The sequence below is a fragment of the Phytophthora ramorum genome (assembly GCF_020800215.1).
Source record: "Phytophthora ramorum isolate Pr-102 chromosome Unknown Phyram_PR-102_s0002, whole genome shotgun sequence".
In the NCBI taxonomy this organism is placed as follows: Eukaryota; Oomycota; class Peronosporomycetes; order Peronosporales; family Peronosporaceae; genus Phytophthora; species Phytophthora ramorum.
Genome location: NW_027150648.1, coordinates 3,973,601 through 3,990,303, shown reverse-complemented (window position 1 = coordinate 3,990,303; position 16,703 = coordinate 3,973,601). Strand labels below are relative to the sequence as shown.

The window sequence follows — 16,703 nt, the reverse complement described above, 5'->3', positions numbered from 1 at the left end:
GCACCACGAGAGCGGGGCAGGCGACATGATTTTATATCGCGACGGGATTGTGGGCATCGATATTGAACTCGAACCCCGCGAATTTTTCCTGGTCTTCTGACGCGATTCGATCTGATCGCGAGTTTACATTGAGTACGTCATCGAAGTCCTGAGCCGCTGTATCGCAGTTTGCCTTCTTTTCATCCACGACGGGGACGAGAGGTGGCGTGGCAGTTTGTGCCACGTATCCATCCCAGTCGAAGGTTTGCAGCCAGTCGTGCTTCTTGATTTCTATAATGCCATCAGGACCTGCACCAAGTCGCTCGGACTCCATTGGATGCAACAAGCCTCGCAGAAAGGAGCGACAGCTCTGTGACAGCTTGGCATTGGACCCAGACGTGCTGTCCAAAAGTTCTATCGGGTAGTACCTGTCGAATACACTCTCTGAGAACTCCTTGATGACGTCAGGGCACTTTTCGAGGTGCGAGCGTACGCCGCCATTCCATGGCCTCCTCCCAAGCAGCAGCTCATAGGTCATCACGCCTAGACTGAAAAAATCTGACGGCGTGCCATGCTCTGTGGATCCCCGGAAGATCTCTGGCGCCATGTACGACACGGTTCCGCTACGGCTTTGGAATCTCAAGTTCGCGGTTTGTACTGAGATGCCCAAGTCCGTAAGGCGAGGATAGCCCTTTTCATCAAGGATAACGTTCTCTGGTTTCACATCGCGGTGCAGGATATTAAGGCTGTGCAGGTATTCGAGCGACAGCAGAACTCCAGCTGTATAAAACTTGGCTTCTCTCTCTGGGAAGCCCTCTTTGCGTGTGAATCCGAGGTGGTACTTAAGATCCCCACCGAGCAGCAGGTCCATGACCACGTAGCAGTTGTAAGTGTCCTGAAATGTGTGGTGCATTCGCACGATCAAGGGGCTGTGCACTTGAGTGAGCAGATTTCGCTCGTTCCAGATCATACTGACGCAGTTCCTGCTGATCACTGTCGCCTTTGACAACGTCTTCATAGCAAGCCACTTGACTGGAGTCGACTTCTTGCGGATGACAGCATTGACCTTGCCAAACCCACCTTGGCCGATGATCCGATGAACTTCAAAGTGCTTCACAGAGATCATCTTCGAGTCGAGCGGCGCACTATCACCTCCGAAAGAGCTGCAGCCGGAGCCCATCGACGCCACTTCTTGAGCTCCAGCAGGGTGCCTGAAGTTGAGTTCCAGATAAAGATTCCTCGCTCGAAATGCTCCGTCGCCGCAAAACGGACACCACCACAGCAAGATGTCATGGAAGCATCCAAAAATACAAGACAACGGTCTCCGCGTTAATAAGAAGGTCTTAGCCTGCCGACATGCTGGTCTGCTAACGCGCCTCCAGTCTAAAAGGACGCCACGTCATTTCGACACGAGTTTCTCCTTCCATTGCGAAACGAGCTCTGCTTGTTCGCTCTAGCAAAAGCACACACATCGTATCAGTTTTGAAGGCATTCATAACGGTCTGAGAACGTACCACTGAGAGTGAGACTTCCGTTTGAAGAATCGAGTTGAACATCTCCTCCGTGAGGTTTTCATACGCAACACTGTCACCGGCGATCACGAGCCCGGAGAGCTCAGCTACGGCAATGCGAAGGCGGCCAGGGTGCACTGGGCTTCCATCAGCATCTGCAGCGCTGAAAGTGCTGAACAAGTTGACGCCATTCTCTTGCTGTGCCTGGCGTGGGAAAATGAACACGACCATGCCTACGACCAAAAGGTTGTGCGGGACCCCTCGACCCTGAAGAAGCTCCAGCAGAGCCCATGCAGTCTCAACGACATGCAGAGCATTGCCGTTTGGGTCCTCAGGCTCGATCGCGTAGCACGTCGTCTTCCACTGCGGAAGGCTTTTCACGACACCTCCGTCAACACGGAACATCTCTTCTCGTCGCTGAGCCGCAACGGGGAAGTTGGTAGCCCTCTCTACTTGAGGAAAGTAGTAGCCTTGCAGGTGAAAATGATTCACGGACGACCAAGCTCCAGCACTATTGAAGCCTATTCCTCTCCACCAAGAAGGATAGAGACGTCAGTGCTCTCCTCGGTTCAGTTTTACTAACCCCAACGTACCCAAAGCAAAGTCATTGCGCTGAATGGCTTGCGTGATGCTAAGCGCGTACGTCAGATACGCCTTCGTCATTTTTTGCGGCCGGACGCAGTTCAAATCGGGCACGACCAAAATGTGGCCTCGCACCTGCACGACAACAGTCAGAGCAATAGCTTTTTAAAACCACCATTTGATCGATCTGCTGTACCAAAGGGGCCACATTGACGAGAACGAAGTGTTCTGCATCCTTTTCGATTTCCTCGGTCTCTTCAACGGCTTGAACTGACGGAAGGCGCTGCTCATCAGCAGTGACGAAGCACAATCCGCTCAAAAACTCGTTCCTCCTGGACAACCATCGCAAGTCAGCCACAATCTTGGACCGCATCTCTAAGCAACAGCCTTACCTGGCCTTCGTGAAGTTGAACGCTGATGTTTTGGGCTGCGCCGGTTCTGCTATGGGTGGCGGTACCAGTAGCTGTTTGTCCACTGGCCGTTTGCTCTGCAAGAGCCACACGAATGCCAAGAGCAAGTCAAACGCGAGCATTTCGTCTCCACTCGCTGTTTGCCTCACCTTGAGATGACTAGGATTGAACTGGATGACGAGTCCCAGCTCACCAGGGATCCGACGACGCATCGTATCGTCCACATTCGTCCGCATGACGCCTGGGACATCACGGGACCTTCAGCCTAGAGCACATCCCCCCCCTCCAGCCACGCACCTTCCGACGCCGCATGACTCCATCGACTCAACAGCAGCGCGTCCAAGCTCATGACTGCGCCCCAAATAACAAATCGCGCAAGCAGTTGCGCTCCCCCATGGACGGTCCATATTCACTCACCCGAGCCGTGCTCACATGGACGTTGAAGACTCGTGCCTATCAGGCTGGACGCTGTATTATTTGTCCATACCCGATCACATCGTGTGTATTAGTTTTTTTTTTTTTTGACAACTTCCACCTCTACAGCTTGGACGGGCCCACGCCGGTTTCCGCGGCGCCTATCTCACCTCCGTCACAGGCGATGACCATGCCCGTGATCCATCCCGACGCCTTGGAGGCCAGGAAAATGGCGAGTCCAGCCATGTCCGAGTCCTGACCGAGGCGCTCAACGGGGAGGAACTGCTGCATCTCCTTGAACGACTTGCCCGTCACATGGGCGATGCCCATGGACATTTTGGACGGCACCAGTCCGGGGGCAATGGCGTTCACCAGAATGTGGCCTCCATTGGGGCGTCGCGCGAGCTTCGCAGCCAGCACGCGCGTCATGTGGTGCACCGCCGCCTTGGACGTGTCGTACGCGATGGTGTTGATCATCTGGGGCATGAGGCCCGCAATGGAGCCAACGTTGATCACCCGAGCCGCATCAGGCGAAGTGGCAGCTTCGTCCAGTAGCGGTAGCAAGTAGCGAGTCAAATGGAACGGCGATGTCACATTCACCGCCAGGACCTTGGTCCAAGCTGCCAGACAATAAACAAGTATTTATCAGTGCCGTTCTTACAGACATCAATCGTTAACAAATAATTTAAAAACATCACAGACCAGACTCGGGCGTGTTCTCGATGTCTCCTCCCCACGCAATCCCGGAATTGTTCACCAGCACGTCCACACGCGTCTCCCGCTTGGAAATCTCTTCGGCCAGCTGCTTGCACGCCGCCTCATCCAGCAAGTTCGCTTGTAACTGTAAAAAAATACCCCATATCTCTTTAGTAACATGTAACAAAACACCTTTACTATTTTTGCGTACGGGGATGCATTTGCCTGGTCCTTTGGCGGTGAGCTCCTTGGCTGTGGCCTCGCACGCCTCCAAGCTGCGCGAGGCGATGTAGACCTTCGCCCCGTTCTGCACGAAGCCGTCCGCCATCATCTTGCCGATCCCGCGGCCGCCGCCCGTGATCACCACCACTTTGTCCTTCACGTCGAAGAGTTGGTTCAGGTTGAGCGAGCTCATCGTGCTCGTCTTGAGAGTCGAGGGGATATTTGACTTCACTCGAATAACTGCTAAAAGAAACGATATGATTGGTTGAGATTGTCTCACTTCAACGGCGAAAACCAGCTTGATCTGAATTTCAAGATTAAGCTCCAAACTTCTACCGGTACACAAACTTCTTGCACAAAACTCGGTGTAGGGGTCGACTCGCTCATTTCCGATTGCCCTTGTCTTGCAGATGCTGAAGCAACATGATCCCATACATTTATGATTGCCCATTTAGCAAGGAAGCCTTCATTTTGAAATCTGCTCTCCACGACGCACCCCGATCCCAACAAGACTCCTCTCAAGAACGTCCATGCGTCTAAGCTGCATCGTCCTAATCGCTGTGACCACTATATTGACTAGTGCCAACGCCGTGTCAGCTGTCACGGAGCAGACTTCTTCCAAGGTGGCTCCGCCAATGCTCAGTGGTGTACAGAGCAACGTCGAGACGAAGCGAATGTTGAGGACTGAAGAAGCCGCTAGTGAGGACATCAACACCGAAGAAAGGCGTTTGGTGAATGTTGATCTCATCATCAAGGACGCTGTGGTGAGTCTGAAGAAGGCTGTCAAATGGAAGGCGGAGTTTCTTGTGTGGAAGCTGGCCAACAAGAAATCCGCACAATTGGCTACTGCGTGGGGAGTCTCCAACAGGGGGCACACCAAGTGGAAGAAGCTCATGGCTTACAAGAAGTACTACGGCCCGGAGTACTCGTAGGAAGTTTACTCGCGTGAGTTGGAGCGCACTACAACGACTCGTCTCTGTAGAAACGGATGGCGAAGAGAGTGCTCACCCCAGAGAAGGGGAGACTGAAACACGAGGCGGTATATTGACTTGTGAGGACGTTAACGAACTGGACCAATGTCATCTGACCCTGCGGAAGTGGTGGGTACTACACCAACTACTTTCGTTTGACTAATCCGTGTACCTCAACGGGCCCTTGCCGTAGAACTCGTGATAAGCCACGTACTTCTTCCAGTTCGAATGCGACCTCATGGCGGTGCCCAGGTGAGAGATTCCTAGCTCTTGAGCCAACGTGAATGGTTTCTTGTTGATCATTTTCCACCAAAGAAACTGCGCCTTCCACGCGGTCGCCTTTTTGACACTGATAGCGGCGTCCTTGAGGATGAGATCGATGTTCACCAGCCGTCTTCTTTCTTCAGTGTTGGGGACATTATCACTTGCTGCATCTCCAGTCCTCAGAAATCGCCTTCCGCCGACATTGTTCTGCTCACCGTCGAACAGCGGAGTTGCAATCTTGGAAGCAGTCTGATCCGTGGTGGCTGGTAGTAGAGCGTTGGCGCTAGCCACGAGGGCACCCACAGCAACCAGGAAAACGTAGCTCAGACGCATCTGCGTTCTGAGTAGACGATTTTTCGGATCGGGCTCCTTCGGGGGAGCAAAATGAGAAGTGAACTGTGCCTTGGTTTGTCACCGACACCGTAGGCAAGCCCGTTTTATGTTCGTTTTGCTGTACATCGTAATCATCAATACTCGGCTAGTGATTACCCGATTTTTCTTAACCCCTTAATTCCCGAAGAGCGTCCTATAGGTATGTAGCTTACAGAGTCCGAAAGGGCTAATGCCTGAGCCGTTTATCACCATACAACCCACCTCCAGACAAGCACACGGCGACACTAGGAAACTTTTCTGTTACATCTTGTTTCGAAGCAAACTTGGACGGTGCGCAGTATCGTCATGCAGGTCGCGTGACGTGACATCCGTTGAGCAGCTTTCGAGTCGACGCAGCATTCTCCTCGAGCCTTACGTCCGCACTGGGAGGTCCGCCAAGAATAGCATTTGTGGATATGGCGGGTACCTAATTATCTACCTGTAGCTCCTCAGCAACAAACAATGGGCTGTCGGGATTCCTTCAGCGATCTTCTCCTTCCTCCTCCCTCTCCTCGTCTCCGCGGGGGACGGCGCTTGTGTACTGGAGCTTAGAGCTTGGGCGAGTGCGCTTGACGGAGCAAAGTGAAAAGTGAGAGCTTGCTGGAACAGCAAAGCCTCGGGGCGTACCTAACAACACCTTCGAGAACACCTTCGAATTGGCTTCGGATGCTGCGTTCATGACAACAATGCTGAAGTGCGTACAAGCTGCAGGACAATGCGTGCGGCCAGCAATGGTTAGACAGCAATGGTAGACTTGAGAGCTGCACGGACAGACCAGATAATATGGTAAAAAATGCACCAGTGTATTTTACAGGGGAAATATCCGGTACCGTCCGGGATCATCCGGGAATATCCGAGAATATCCGGGACCATCCGAGCATATCCGAGATCATCCGGGAATATCCTGGATCATCCGGGATCGTCCACACAGTGCCGCCCAGGCGAGTACTGTCCGGACTAAGACATGTCGGCGAATATCCGTAACTGTCCGTGGTCACGTGAAGTATCATCTTGGAAATATCGTCAAGAACCGTAAAGACCAATATAGCAGTACAGAGAGTGCCTCTCCAGAAATTGACTACATTGCCATTTTTATCTGCATCATTTTCCTTCTACCTGGTACGCAACACGCACGTTTTTTAAGGACTCTCGCCAAAATGACGTGCCTACTTTATGGAGCTCCCTTTAGATTTTTAAGAATGGTCGTGTTATACGAAGCCAAGCATTTCAGTCTTCATGTAGCAGCGTGTGGTCAAGCGTAACTGGGGCCATTCCAACCAGGAATCTCCAACTGAGCGCCACAAGCAGCTTCTATGGAACCAATTTGGTAGTCTTAAAGGCCTTGGCGATGGTTTTGGCCGCGGCAGATGGGCTCATGTCAGCGCAGCTGATGATGTAGGGGTACCTGATGGCGCTGATGGCAAGTTGGGCACGAGCACCACCCAAAGTTAAATTGGTAGCAGTTAATTTTGAAAGGATAATGTACGGTTTTCGCAGTCTCATAGTACAAGTAATGCTCACTGAGGATTCGTCCAGCGTCCCATAGTGTCGTAATTGGACCACTTTCCGTTTTAGGGCAGTCATCTTGGTATTTTTAAGCGCTTTTGCTTTGTTCTCCTTTCTTGTTTTCCATCGGAGTGTATTCTTTTTCCGCTGAGCAGATGTGAATTTGAATCGGACGGAGGTTTCTTTGACAACAGGCTCGGAAGTATTACCATCCAGATCGTCTCGCTCTGGTGGATGAATTGATACATCTTGACGAGAATTAAAAACTTTCATAACATCGGTCAAACATCCAATGTGTCCAGCCCTAATAGATCGTTCGATGCTGTGTAGCATGCCCAGAGTCTGACCGTATTCGCGTTGAGGCAACTCTGCTCTTAAACCTTGAATGGTCTCGCACATCACACGACTCTCGCTGAACTTAGCCGAGCGGTTCATTGCTTTCCGATCTTTTTGTGGTTTTATAACCACTTTAAGACGCCCAGCCATTTCCAGCAAGCCACGCGTGAAATTATTTCTGGGGCCAGAATAGATCAACGTCGAGAGTAAAATCTAGCAGGAGGAATTGCGGACTCTGGGCTAGAGTGTGTTCGATAGTATATCACATGCTGACAAGGGAGGAGCAAGATCAACATGAAAGCGCAATCGCACTGATATGTCTGCAATATCAAGTTGTGGTACAACAGATATACCACATCGCAAGTTCAAATATGTGTCTCACCTCTTTATTCATCACATGTTGTTTTCCGTCGTTAGTGTTGTTTGAAGTCAGAACTGCATTGATTGGCGTAGAACTGTCGATGATGTAGTGGATATCGGGGTCCTTTGCGAATTGGTACTGGTTAGCCACTAGACGATAATCATGGGGGCTTAATTGAACTACCAGAGAAAGTAGTTCCGGGTCTGAAGCATCAGCTGCATCAGGGGTATGTCTGGCTTCAATCCCCTTCAACTCTTGAAAGTAACGATCTTCGCTCCACTCTTGTAGTAGAACAACTGTCGAAATCAGTTCGTCGATAGTATATTCCCTATCAACTTTCTGTTTAAGTTTCCCCCAGCAGTTTTCGACACGGTTGTTTGTGCGGTTGGACAAATGAGGCAATTATCCCGTTCAAAATCTATCCATTCTGCAGTAGAATCTTCCCAGTTTGCCTCGAAGTACATGTAGAATGGGTTAGATTTATATTTAATGACGAGAAGACTCTCCATCGAACGCTTATAACTCTGATGCTCGTCCAATGAGTTGTATCCACGAGAATAATCTCCGGATACGCATTGAATAACCACTTTTGTCTCGCTGTTTCGAAACAAACAGTTTCTGCACAGGGCTCGGACAATTTCTATTGTTTATTGATTGTTGGATCGATGTCCATCTCAATCAATATTGAAGCAATACCAATATACGAGCACAGGTATTGCAATACGACGATCTTATTGTGGACCCCGCACTTCACTGACGCTCTCGGTAGAGATGTACATGCACGGGCTTCATAACCTTACCCATACGGAAGAGGAAATGCCAGCGCTCGTCGCCGGGTAGCCCTTCATTTCTCAACTCGTCTTGGCCTGACCAGGTCACACAGCCACACGCCAAAGACATTCCGCCGTCCCCCAGTCTACAAGAAGTATGGCCATTCAATCAAAGTTCGCGCCCCAGGCTCAGAAATTGGCGTCGAAGACAGTCGTCGCCATGATGCTCCAGAAGCTCTGCGATCTTGGTGCCGTCTGCAATGCCTGCGGCAACTTCGTGAGGCAGCCCAAGAAGGCTGGTTACACAAACCTGATCTCGCACCTGAACTTGAAGCACCCCGGATACGCTGGTGTAGTCGAGAGCTGCATACGTGACAAGCGACAGGTGTCAATGCGCATGTTCATTGATCGTCATGCCCAAGCTACGTACCAGTGGATGAACTTGGTCGTTCGCAAGAACTTCACCTTTGGTGACGTAGGTGATGACACGGTGCGCAGCGCGATCAAGTACGACAGCATGTGCTCGAAGACACTCAAAGCTCGGATGAAGGCAGCCGTGACTGTGATTGAGCCAACCATTGTTGCAGAACTAATAAAGGTAATGAGAAGTTCGTCCTGGTGTCACGGATGACTGTGAGCACTTGCTGGCAGTCTTCGCTGTACGCGGAAGGGTGCACGGTTCTTCGCTCTGTCGTCATTCCTCGACGAAGAGAGTATGACCGTTGACGAACACATACGCTTTCTAGATCTTATCTTGGACCAGTACGGTCTAGACCTGAGTAATCTAGTAGCGATTGTGTGCGACAACATGGAAACACACAAAGCAATCTCACGGCGCATCATGGCTCCAATGATCGGCGGCGCGGCCCATCGTTTCAACCTTGCAGTCAAAGATCACGTCAAAGACCACAGCGAGGCATCGATAAGGTGGTGACGCTTATGCGTAAGACCAAGACGGTGAAGAGAGTGGCTCGACTCAGGAGTAACGGATGCAAACACAAACCGGTTCCAATGCACGAGCTACGATGGAGCGGTCTACACCGCATCCTAAAGCGCTATAAGCAGCTGCATCCGTTTTTGTACTTAATCGAGCGAGATGTTCACGTCGACCGTGACATACCCAGCGATACCCCTAGAAATAACACCAGGCGCTTCCCGATTGTCGACTTTCTGCCAATAGCCTCAGAGCATTGCAAAATCATGGATCTGCTAGATGACATGGATCTCCTGGAATGGGCCACAAAGCGTCTTCAGAGCGATGATTTAACGATCATCGGTGCTCGTGACATTTTTGACGAAGTTCTGAATGACTTTCCAGATCTCAAACACCGTCTCAAGGCTGATGCCGAGATCGTCGAGTCATGTATTTTTGAAACTGCGGTCGTGAAGATAATGACTGGACAAGAACACAATCTCAACCGGGAGGAGATGGACGCAGTGCAGCGTCTGAGACAGTTCCCTGCGTCAGAAAATAATGTCTCAGGGCGAAATGCCCCCGGCGTTGCAGTTTCATGGCCATCCGCTTCGAAGAGAAAGCGATCTAAACAGTCCGGGCAGTCCGCGCTAACAGAAACACAACCACCTGCCAAGAAAAAGCGTACTTCATCGAATCTCAAAGCGGCGGTTGCCAAACGAGCTCAAGCTCGCGAAGAAGACATGTCCATTTACTTGTATCTCAAGGGGTTGACTGCAACATCGGTCGAGGTGGAGCGTCTCTTCTCCACCATCAAGTGCACACTTGGGTATCTGCGGAAGTCCATGAGCGCAGAAACGTTAAAAATGATCTTGTATTTGCGCATGAACTGGGACCAGGTAACTAACGAGGTAACGTTAATGGCAGTGAAATGTGAGCGAGAGGAAGATGTCGAGGGGGAGGAGGAATGCGATAGCCTTGAGTAGACATAGCGGTCTAGCTGATCAATATGGAACAATATGTGCTGAAAATTGACACTCCCTGAACAATCAATATTATTCTTCAACAATAAGTCAATGTTTCAATAACAATGTGTAAATTCGGAGCCCTGGTTTCTGCAACTCTGGTTGTGTCATTGATAACGATGACAACATCATTTCCATCAGTCTCGCATAATTCTGTTAGGAGAGCCTTTGTCCGTTTTCATCACTTTGATCACCACGTCTTTGTCACTTGAGAGCGGCAAGCAAGTTGCGTACACCTCGCAAATGGCATGCTTTACCTACAAACAACAAAATAAGATACAAAGCCAGTAATATTGCGAGAAGAAATGTTTACCTGACTCTTTGCGTAATTACTGAAAAATTCCCTTGATGGAAGCTCCAGCTTCCTCCATGTGTATTACGTCAGCCAAAAGTACAGGGTCTGTGATTTTTTTGTTCTCCGCATAGAATTGATATATGAATGCATTTCTAACGTGGTTGTGAGATCCTTTCCGACTCACGAAAATCTCCTAGTCTCCTGTAGGGGAACGTTTGACAAGTTCATTCGCCTGAGCCTTGCAATCTAGAAATCGATTCATGTGTCGCTTGCCATTTTCTCGTTTGTTTTGTGCAATTCCGTGCGTGCAGCAAAGCGTATAAATGTAGTATTCGAAGCGATTGACCGGTATGATACGCGCATCCTCCTCCAACGCGTCGTTAGATATCAATTTATTGTTACAAGTTGTGGATTTGTACGACGAACGTTTATATAACAACTGAAAAGTCGAATCAGCATGCTTTTTCAAAGCACAAATAGAACCATTCCATGATAGAACCCAATGCGATTCAAAACCTGTCATGAAAGCGCCGGTAGGTTCATTTTCGCTGCCACGAGAATCAAAAATCTCTGAGCAAGCTCTTAATTCAGAGGATGCAGCAGCTGCTATGCTTGCTTCGGTTGAATTTTTATCTTCAACATCGTCCACGATTGTAGAAAATTCATTAACTGCATTTTCAGTTGTGTCGACTTGAGCATTTTGTTGCGCAGAGCATGGTGGAATTGAACAGTTGTGCACGCTTTCTTGATTGTTGTTGTGGTTGGACTGGTGATTATCATTATGAGCCTGCGAAGGAGCGCCGTCAAGAAAATTTGCAGTATACCACTCCGTTCCAGAACACTTGTCCACTTCAACAATTGGTTTGTTTAAGATTACTTGTCCTCTTTTTATACTTAGATTAACTATAGGAGGAGGATGTGACGCTATCTAACGCACGTGTAACCGAGATAGTGTAGTCAGAGCAGGGGATACTTAAAGGAAGTCTTCCCTCCCGGGGAAGCTTGTCTTTCCCCATGTGCGCGAGCTTGTAGATGTTCACTCCGTGTTCTCGAATACAGGACTCCATTACACACTGGGGCGAGAGGAAGATGTTGTTCAGGGTCTCCTCCGGCAATTCCCAGTACGCCTCGGTCGTGGCGTTCACCAGATCTTCTACGGTGCGAGCCGAGCGCAGTTGTTGCCGGGCTTGGATAGCGTTAAACGCACCGAGGTCTAAGCAGTTCATGTCAGGGCTATTCGGCGGTTGAAACTTTAGTGTAACGTTAGCATCAAGTGCATCGATAGCGGCGCACAACTCTGGGCCCTTGGGATCGATATGGGGGGAGGTATTACCTTGCTGAACCGTAATCCACAAACCTCTTCCTTCCCCCGGTCATTTTGACTTGATCGCAGGCAGAAGCTTGCCGATGAGCATTCCACGGTAGTTTTCCTTCGTAGCTTCAATGGACTTGACTAATGACGTCCTTGCAACTCGGTTGCGGCTGGTCCTCTGCGCTAGTGTGTGCTCTACAAACGTCCATTTCCCACAACTTCCCCTCGAAATTCACTCGCCTGCCGCATTGTATCGCGGGCGGGCCACGGCCACCAGCATCATTACTTTCGTAATGTGCCACTTACTCTTAAGCTTACGAGCAGGTTCAGGCTCGTCGTGAAGCATGATGGAGCGCCGCTTCACAACCAAAAGGAAGAAGTACTTCTCGTCCACGTGGATCATGTCCATCATGTCGCGGTACTTGTTGACGGACGTGTCCTCGTGGCCGAGGCAGAACTTGATGCGGGCTCTCAAGTTATATGCCGTGAGCATCGGGCGGGTCACGCTTGTGCAGGAGCGCAGCTTGCTCTGCTTTAGACGGCGGAAAAGCGTCGTCGATGGCACCCCACAAGCTACCGCCGCTGCACGAATCGTCGTCCGTCGTTAGAGGTCAACGTGGCGGAGGCGCTCAAGCATAACCGCCAGATCCCGAGGTCTTCCACAGGAGCGATGCTTCAACAACGGCGGCCTGTAGATACCGTGTTGGACAACATTGTCTGTGGCACGCTTCCACAGCCGCACAATTGTTCTTTTGTACACACCGAAGAAGCCGGCGATATCCTTCAGGGAGGCTTCCCCACATGAACACGTGCTAGATTTGCACTCAACGCCTGCTGGGGCTCCTTTAGGGTTAGCTCTCTTGTTTTAGGCTGCTCGTTCGTCATGCTGGTGACTTGTGGGCTGGTTCGCGGCGGTCAAATTTGGTTGTGAGAGAGGATAGGGGATATACTAGATGGTTTCTCGCTATTTGGACGCCTAAAGCACTCTAATCAAGGCATCAATACGGATGCCCTCGTGGAGCTCTGAACGCCAATCGAATGGATCCGACGCCAGCTCTTATTTAAGCCCAATCACAGTCGTTTCCGTGCTATTTTGGCAAATCCCGAGCCGCGTTTGCAAAAGAGGACAAGTGATATGGGACGGAGTGGTATAGTGTTGTTAACGCGGCGCCCAACTGGCACAATATTGACGAACCGGCCCCTCTCAGTAGCCGTAGCAGGATTTTTGAAGCGATTTCAGAGGGATTAGATATGGTACTATCAAATGACTGGTTTTTATGGAGTCTCATTCATCGGATATATAGGGGTATTAATAGGAAGAGGTGGATACTGTAAGGGATGGCTGTATCTGCAGGTCCGACGAAAATGTTGGCAGTTCCTTCGCGTTAATTGCGGACTGCTGATGTAGAGCGAGTTTGGTCGACAGGAAAAACGTGAGCCGTGTCACATGTTCTGTGTACACCACAAGCAGCGAAACCGTTATGTGTTGGCGATCACTAGATTTGTTGTTCGTAGACCAGTTACTGTACCAGCCTTTTTGAGTTCCGAGTCCCGAGTACCCAGTCCCTTCACTTTGAAATCTGCTCTCCACGACGCACCCCGATCCCAACAAAAGTCCTCTCAAGAACGTCCATGCGTCTAAGCTGCATCGTCCTAATCGCTGTGGCCACTCTCTTGGCTAGTGCCAACGCCGTGTCAGCTGTCACGGAGCAGACTTCTTCCAAGGTGGCTCCGCCAATGCTCAGTGGTGTACAGAGCAACGTCGAGACGAAGCGAATGTTGAGGACTGAAGAAGCCGCTAGTGAGGACATCAACACCGAAGAAAGGCGTTTGGTGAATGTTGATCTCATCATCAAGGACGCTGTGGTGAGTCTGAAGAAGGCTGTCAAATGGAAGGCGGAGTTTCTTGTGTGGAAGCTGGCCAACAAGAAACCCGCACAATTGGCTACTGAGTGGGGGGTCTCCAACAGGGGGCACACCAAGTGGAAGAAGCTCATGGCTTACAAGAAGTACTACGGCCCGGAGTACTCGTAGGAAGTTTACTCGCGTGAGTTGGAGCGCACTACAACAGCTCGTTTCTGTAGAAACGGATGGCGAAGAGAGTGCTCACCTCAGAGAAGAGATTGAATCCTGGACTGAACTAAATTTCATTAGTCGTGGATGGGCTCCACTCGGGGAATCGGAGGAAAGCTTGTATTGACGGTGGTGCCCTGCCTCTCCATTAATGCGTCGAATTCTGTAGATACATTGACACGAGCGAGCTGATGAGGCTTGATTGATCCGCTTGGGCCTCTGTACTACATCGCTTCATTGTCGAAGGTCCTGCCATCGAGAACCGACAGCATGTCGCCAGATTTGCTATACAGTATGCAAACACTAGTGTTAGGGCATCTCCACCGCGAGTACAGTAGTACCGTGAGCGTTTGTCCGAACGCTAACCTTAAGCGAGAGCGCACCAGCGGCAAGGACCAACTTAGGTATCCGGTAATCAGGCGCACGTGTCATTGTCTCGACGAGTAGGTTAGTTGCTAGAGCCTAGATTTCGCCGCTTCAATAAGTCCAGCCTCATCGTGTATATCCACGAGCACACACTACGAGCGCAGATTAGTCACCTGCCACGACTCACAGCAAACTCAAAGGGGGAAGGATGGTACTTGAAGACACTCCGTTCACCAGTTTTCATCTCTGCCCCAGTCGCCGTCTAAAGCTTTGACGGTCCAACACCCGTCTCCATCGTGTACACCTGACCACCATCCGAGGCGATGACCATCCCCGTGATCCAGCCAGACGCCTTGGACGACAGGAAAATGGCGAGTCCAGCCATATCGTAGTCCTCGCCGTAGCGCTGGATCGGGATACCCGTCGCCAGATCATCCATTCCCAACCCCGTGACGACCGAAATGCCCTTGGACATCTTGGACGGCACTAAACCCGGGGCGATTGCATTCACTAGAATGTGACCTCCATTGGGACGACGCGCCAGTTTAGCCGCCAGCCCGCGGGTCATGTGGTGGATCGCCGCCTTGGACGTGTCGTACGCGATGGTGTCGATCTGCTGCGGCATGAGACCAGCCACCGAGCCCACATTGATGACGCGGGCAGCGTCCGACGACGTGGCAGCCGCATCCAGCAGCGGCAAGAGGAACTTGGTCAAGTGGAAGGGCGACGTCACGTTCACCGTCAACACCTTGTTCCAAGCTAAGCAGCAAGCAGCAAAAAGTCACAAAATTGTGAGCTCCACATTCTCCCCTCACACTCAGAATTTCCGTCGTACCGGCCTCGTGGTGCTGATCAAAGTCTCCGCCCCAAGAGACCCCCGAGTTGTTGATGAGCACGTCCACCTTGCTCTCCTTCTGGGCGATCTGCTGCGCCAGCTCCTTGCATCCAGCCTCGCTCAATAGGTTGGCGTGCAGCTGGAGAAAAAGACAAAAAGTCAACGCCGCACTACACAATATCGCAATAACAAGGGTGTCTCACAGGGATGCATTTGCCTGGTCCTTTGGCGGTGAGCTCCTTGGCTGTGGCCTCGCACGCCTCCAAGCTGCGCGATGCGATGTAGACCTTCGCCCCGTTCTGCACGAAGCCGTCCGCCATCATCTTGCCGATCCCGCGGCCGCCGCCCGTGATCACCACCACTTTGTCCTTCACGTCGAAGAGCTTACTCAGATTCAGGGAGCTCATTGCGCGACTTGTGCAAATTGAATTGTGGAGCCGATGATAGGCTGGGCCAGCTAGCGTTAACGTAAACAGTTGAGCCTCAGCTTCAAGATCGTGTGCGAAACACAAAGTTATATAATGGTGTGTGTTACATAGACAACTTACCAGGGAAATTACCAGGGAAACGTAGCTCAGACGCATCAGCGTTCTGGGCAGACGTTTTTCGAATCGGGCTCCTTCGGGGGGGAGGAGCATATTGAGACATGAAATTTGTCACCGAAGGTCTGAATGAATGAAGAGAGGCTTCTGTGCCATAAGAAGGCGTCTTCGGGCAGATGATATGCTAGCCAGTGTTCTTTGCAGCGATACTCTTTATAAGAGGAATTAATTTATTCAAGTAGATTTGGCCCTATTTGCTACTACCGCGTAAGTAGAATGTTGATACTACTTGTAAGTAGGTAGAAGCCGAACCTACGTATCCGTAAGTTTACTACGATTATTGTGTGTGTTGATCTCATTCCGGAATTGGAGAATAGCTTTGCTGTCAAGCAAATAAGTCGGAAGCTGTGTATTTTTAACCTAAAACTCTGCACTGCACTGCCAGTCATATTGAACACCACCTACGTAATTGCCTCCCAGGTCAAATGCCGCACGCATTGTCCTACAGCCTGTACGCACGTCGACATTGCTCTCATGAACTCAGCCCAGCGTCTGCAGACAATTCGAAGGTGTTCTCGAAATTGTTGTTGTTGGGTACGCCCCAAGTTTTCGCTGCTTCAGCACGCGGAGGCGAGGAGGAGGAGGAAGAATAAGAAGATCGCTGAAGGAGTCCCGACAGCCAATTGTTCGTTGCTGAGGAGCTACAGGTAGGTAGGTAGGTACCCGCCATATTGAAAAATGCTATTCTTTGCGGACCTTCCAGCGGACGTAAGGCTCAAGGAGAATGCTGCGCCGACTCGAGAGCTGCGCAACGAATGTGCACGACGATACTGCGCACCGTCCAAGTTTGCTTCAAAACACGATGTAGCAGAAAAATTTGCAAGTGTCGCCGTGTGCCTATCTGGAGGTGGTCAGGCATTAGCCCTTTCGGACTCTGTAGGCTACGTA

At 50.7% G+C, this 16,703-nt stretch overlaps 10 protein-coding genes across 10 annotated transcripts; 4 read left to right on the top strand and 6 right to left on the bottom strand.

Annotated features, from left to right (window-relative positions):
- Positions 1–31: 31 nt before the first annotated feature.
- Positions 32–586, bottom strand: KRP23_2717 (G protein-coupled receptor kinase 2; the record flags this gene model as incomplete). Its single annotated transcript, XM_067887484.1, has 1 exon — positions 32–586. The coding sequence occupies one exon, from the start codon at positions 584–586 to the stop codon at positions 32–34; it is 555 nt and encodes a 184-aa protein (XP_067750068.1).
- A 792-nt stretch (positions 587–1,378) lies between these two features.
- KRP23_2716 (GDP-L-galactose phosphorylase 2) lies at positions 1,379–2,831 on the bottom strand (the record flags this gene model as incomplete). Its single annotated transcript, XM_067887483.1, has 7 exons — positions 1,379–1,432; positions 1,494–2,011; positions 2,084–2,207; positions 2,269–2,404; positions 2,465–2,559; positions 2,632–2,723; positions 2,780–2,831. 7 exons carry the CDS (start codon positions 2,829–2,831, stop codon positions 1,379–1,381), a joined length of 1,071 nt encoding a protein of 356 aa, XP_067750067.1.
- Positions 2,832–3,019: 188 nt separating this feature from the next.
- KRP23_2715 (Rhamnolipids biosynthesis 3-oxoacyl-[acyl-carrier-protein] reductase) lies at positions 3,020–4,007 on the bottom strand (the record flags this gene model as incomplete). Its single annotated transcript, XM_067887482.1, has 3 exons — positions 3,020–3,516; positions 3,599–3,737; positions 3,804–4,007. 3 exons carry the CDS (start codon positions 4,005–4,007, stop codon positions 3,020–3,022), a joined length of 840 nt encoding a protein of 279 aa, XP_067750066.1.
- Positions 4,008–4,344: 337 nt separating this feature from the next.
- KRP23_2714 (uncharacterized protein) lies at positions 4,345–4,746 on the top strand (the record flags this gene model as incomplete). The annotated part of the gene is made up of 1 exon (XM_067887481.1): positions 4,345–4,746. One exon carries the CDS (start codon positions 4,345–4,347, stop codon positions 4,744–4,746), a length of 402 nt encoding a protein of 133 aa, XP_067750065.1.
- Positions 4,747–4,944: 198 nt separating this feature from the next.
- On the bottom strand, positions 4,945–5,382 carry KRP23_2713 (uncharacterized protein; the record flags this gene model as incomplete). Its single annotated transcript, XM_067887479.1, has 1 exon — positions 4,945–5,382. One exon carries the CDS (start codon positions 5,380–5,382, stop codon positions 4,945–4,947), a length of 438 nt encoding a protein of 145 aa, XP_067750064.1.
- A 3,232-nt stretch (positions 5,383–8,614) lies between these two features.
- Positions 8,615–9,120, top strand: KRP23_2712 (uncharacterized protein; the record flags this gene model as incomplete). The annotated part of the gene is made up of 2 exons (XM_067887478.1): positions 8,615–8,992; positions 9,046–9,120. The coding sequence occupies 2 exons, from the start codon at positions 8,615–8,617 to the stop codon at positions 9,118–9,120; spliced, it is 453 nt and encodes a 150-aa protein (XP_067750063.1).
- Positions 9,121–9,594: 474 nt separating this feature from the next.
- On the top strand, positions 9,595–10,293 carry KRP23_2711 (uncharacterized protein; the record flags this gene model as incomplete). The annotated part of the gene is made up of 1 exon (XM_067887477.1): positions 9,595–10,293. One exon carries the CDS (start codon positions 9,595–9,597, stop codon positions 10,291–10,293), a length of 699 nt encoding a protein of 232 aa, XP_067750062.1.
- Positions 10,294–12,171: 1,878 nt separating this feature from the next.
- On the bottom strand, positions 12,172–12,432 carry KRP23_2710 (uncharacterized protein; the record flags this gene model as incomplete). Its single annotated transcript, XM_067887476.1, has 1 exon — positions 12,172–12,432. The coding sequence occupies one exon, from the start codon at positions 12,430–12,432 to the stop codon at positions 12,172–12,174; it is 261 nt and encodes an 86-aa protein (XP_067750061.1).
- Positions 12,433–13,571: 1,139 nt separating this feature from the next.
- Positions 13,572–13,973, top strand: KRP23_2709 (uncharacterized protein; the record flags this gene model as incomplete). Its single annotated transcript, XM_067887475.1, has 1 exon — positions 13,572–13,973. One exon carries the CDS (start codon positions 13,572–13,574, stop codon positions 13,971–13,973), a length of 402 nt encoding a protein of 133 aa, XP_067750060.1.
- A 667-nt stretch (positions 13,974–14,640) lies between these two features.
- On the bottom strand, positions 14,641–15,620 carry KRP23_2708 (Rhamnolipids biosynthesis 3-oxoacyl-[acyl-carrier-protein] reductase; the record flags this gene model as incomplete). The annotated part of the gene is made up of 3 exons (XM_067887474.1): positions 14,641–15,137; positions 15,214–15,352; positions 15,417–15,620. 3 exons carry the CDS (start codon positions 15,618–15,620, stop codon positions 14,641–14,643), a joined length of 840 nt encoding a protein of 279 aa, XP_067750059.1.
- Positions 15,621–16,703: the final 1,083 nt, after the last annotated feature.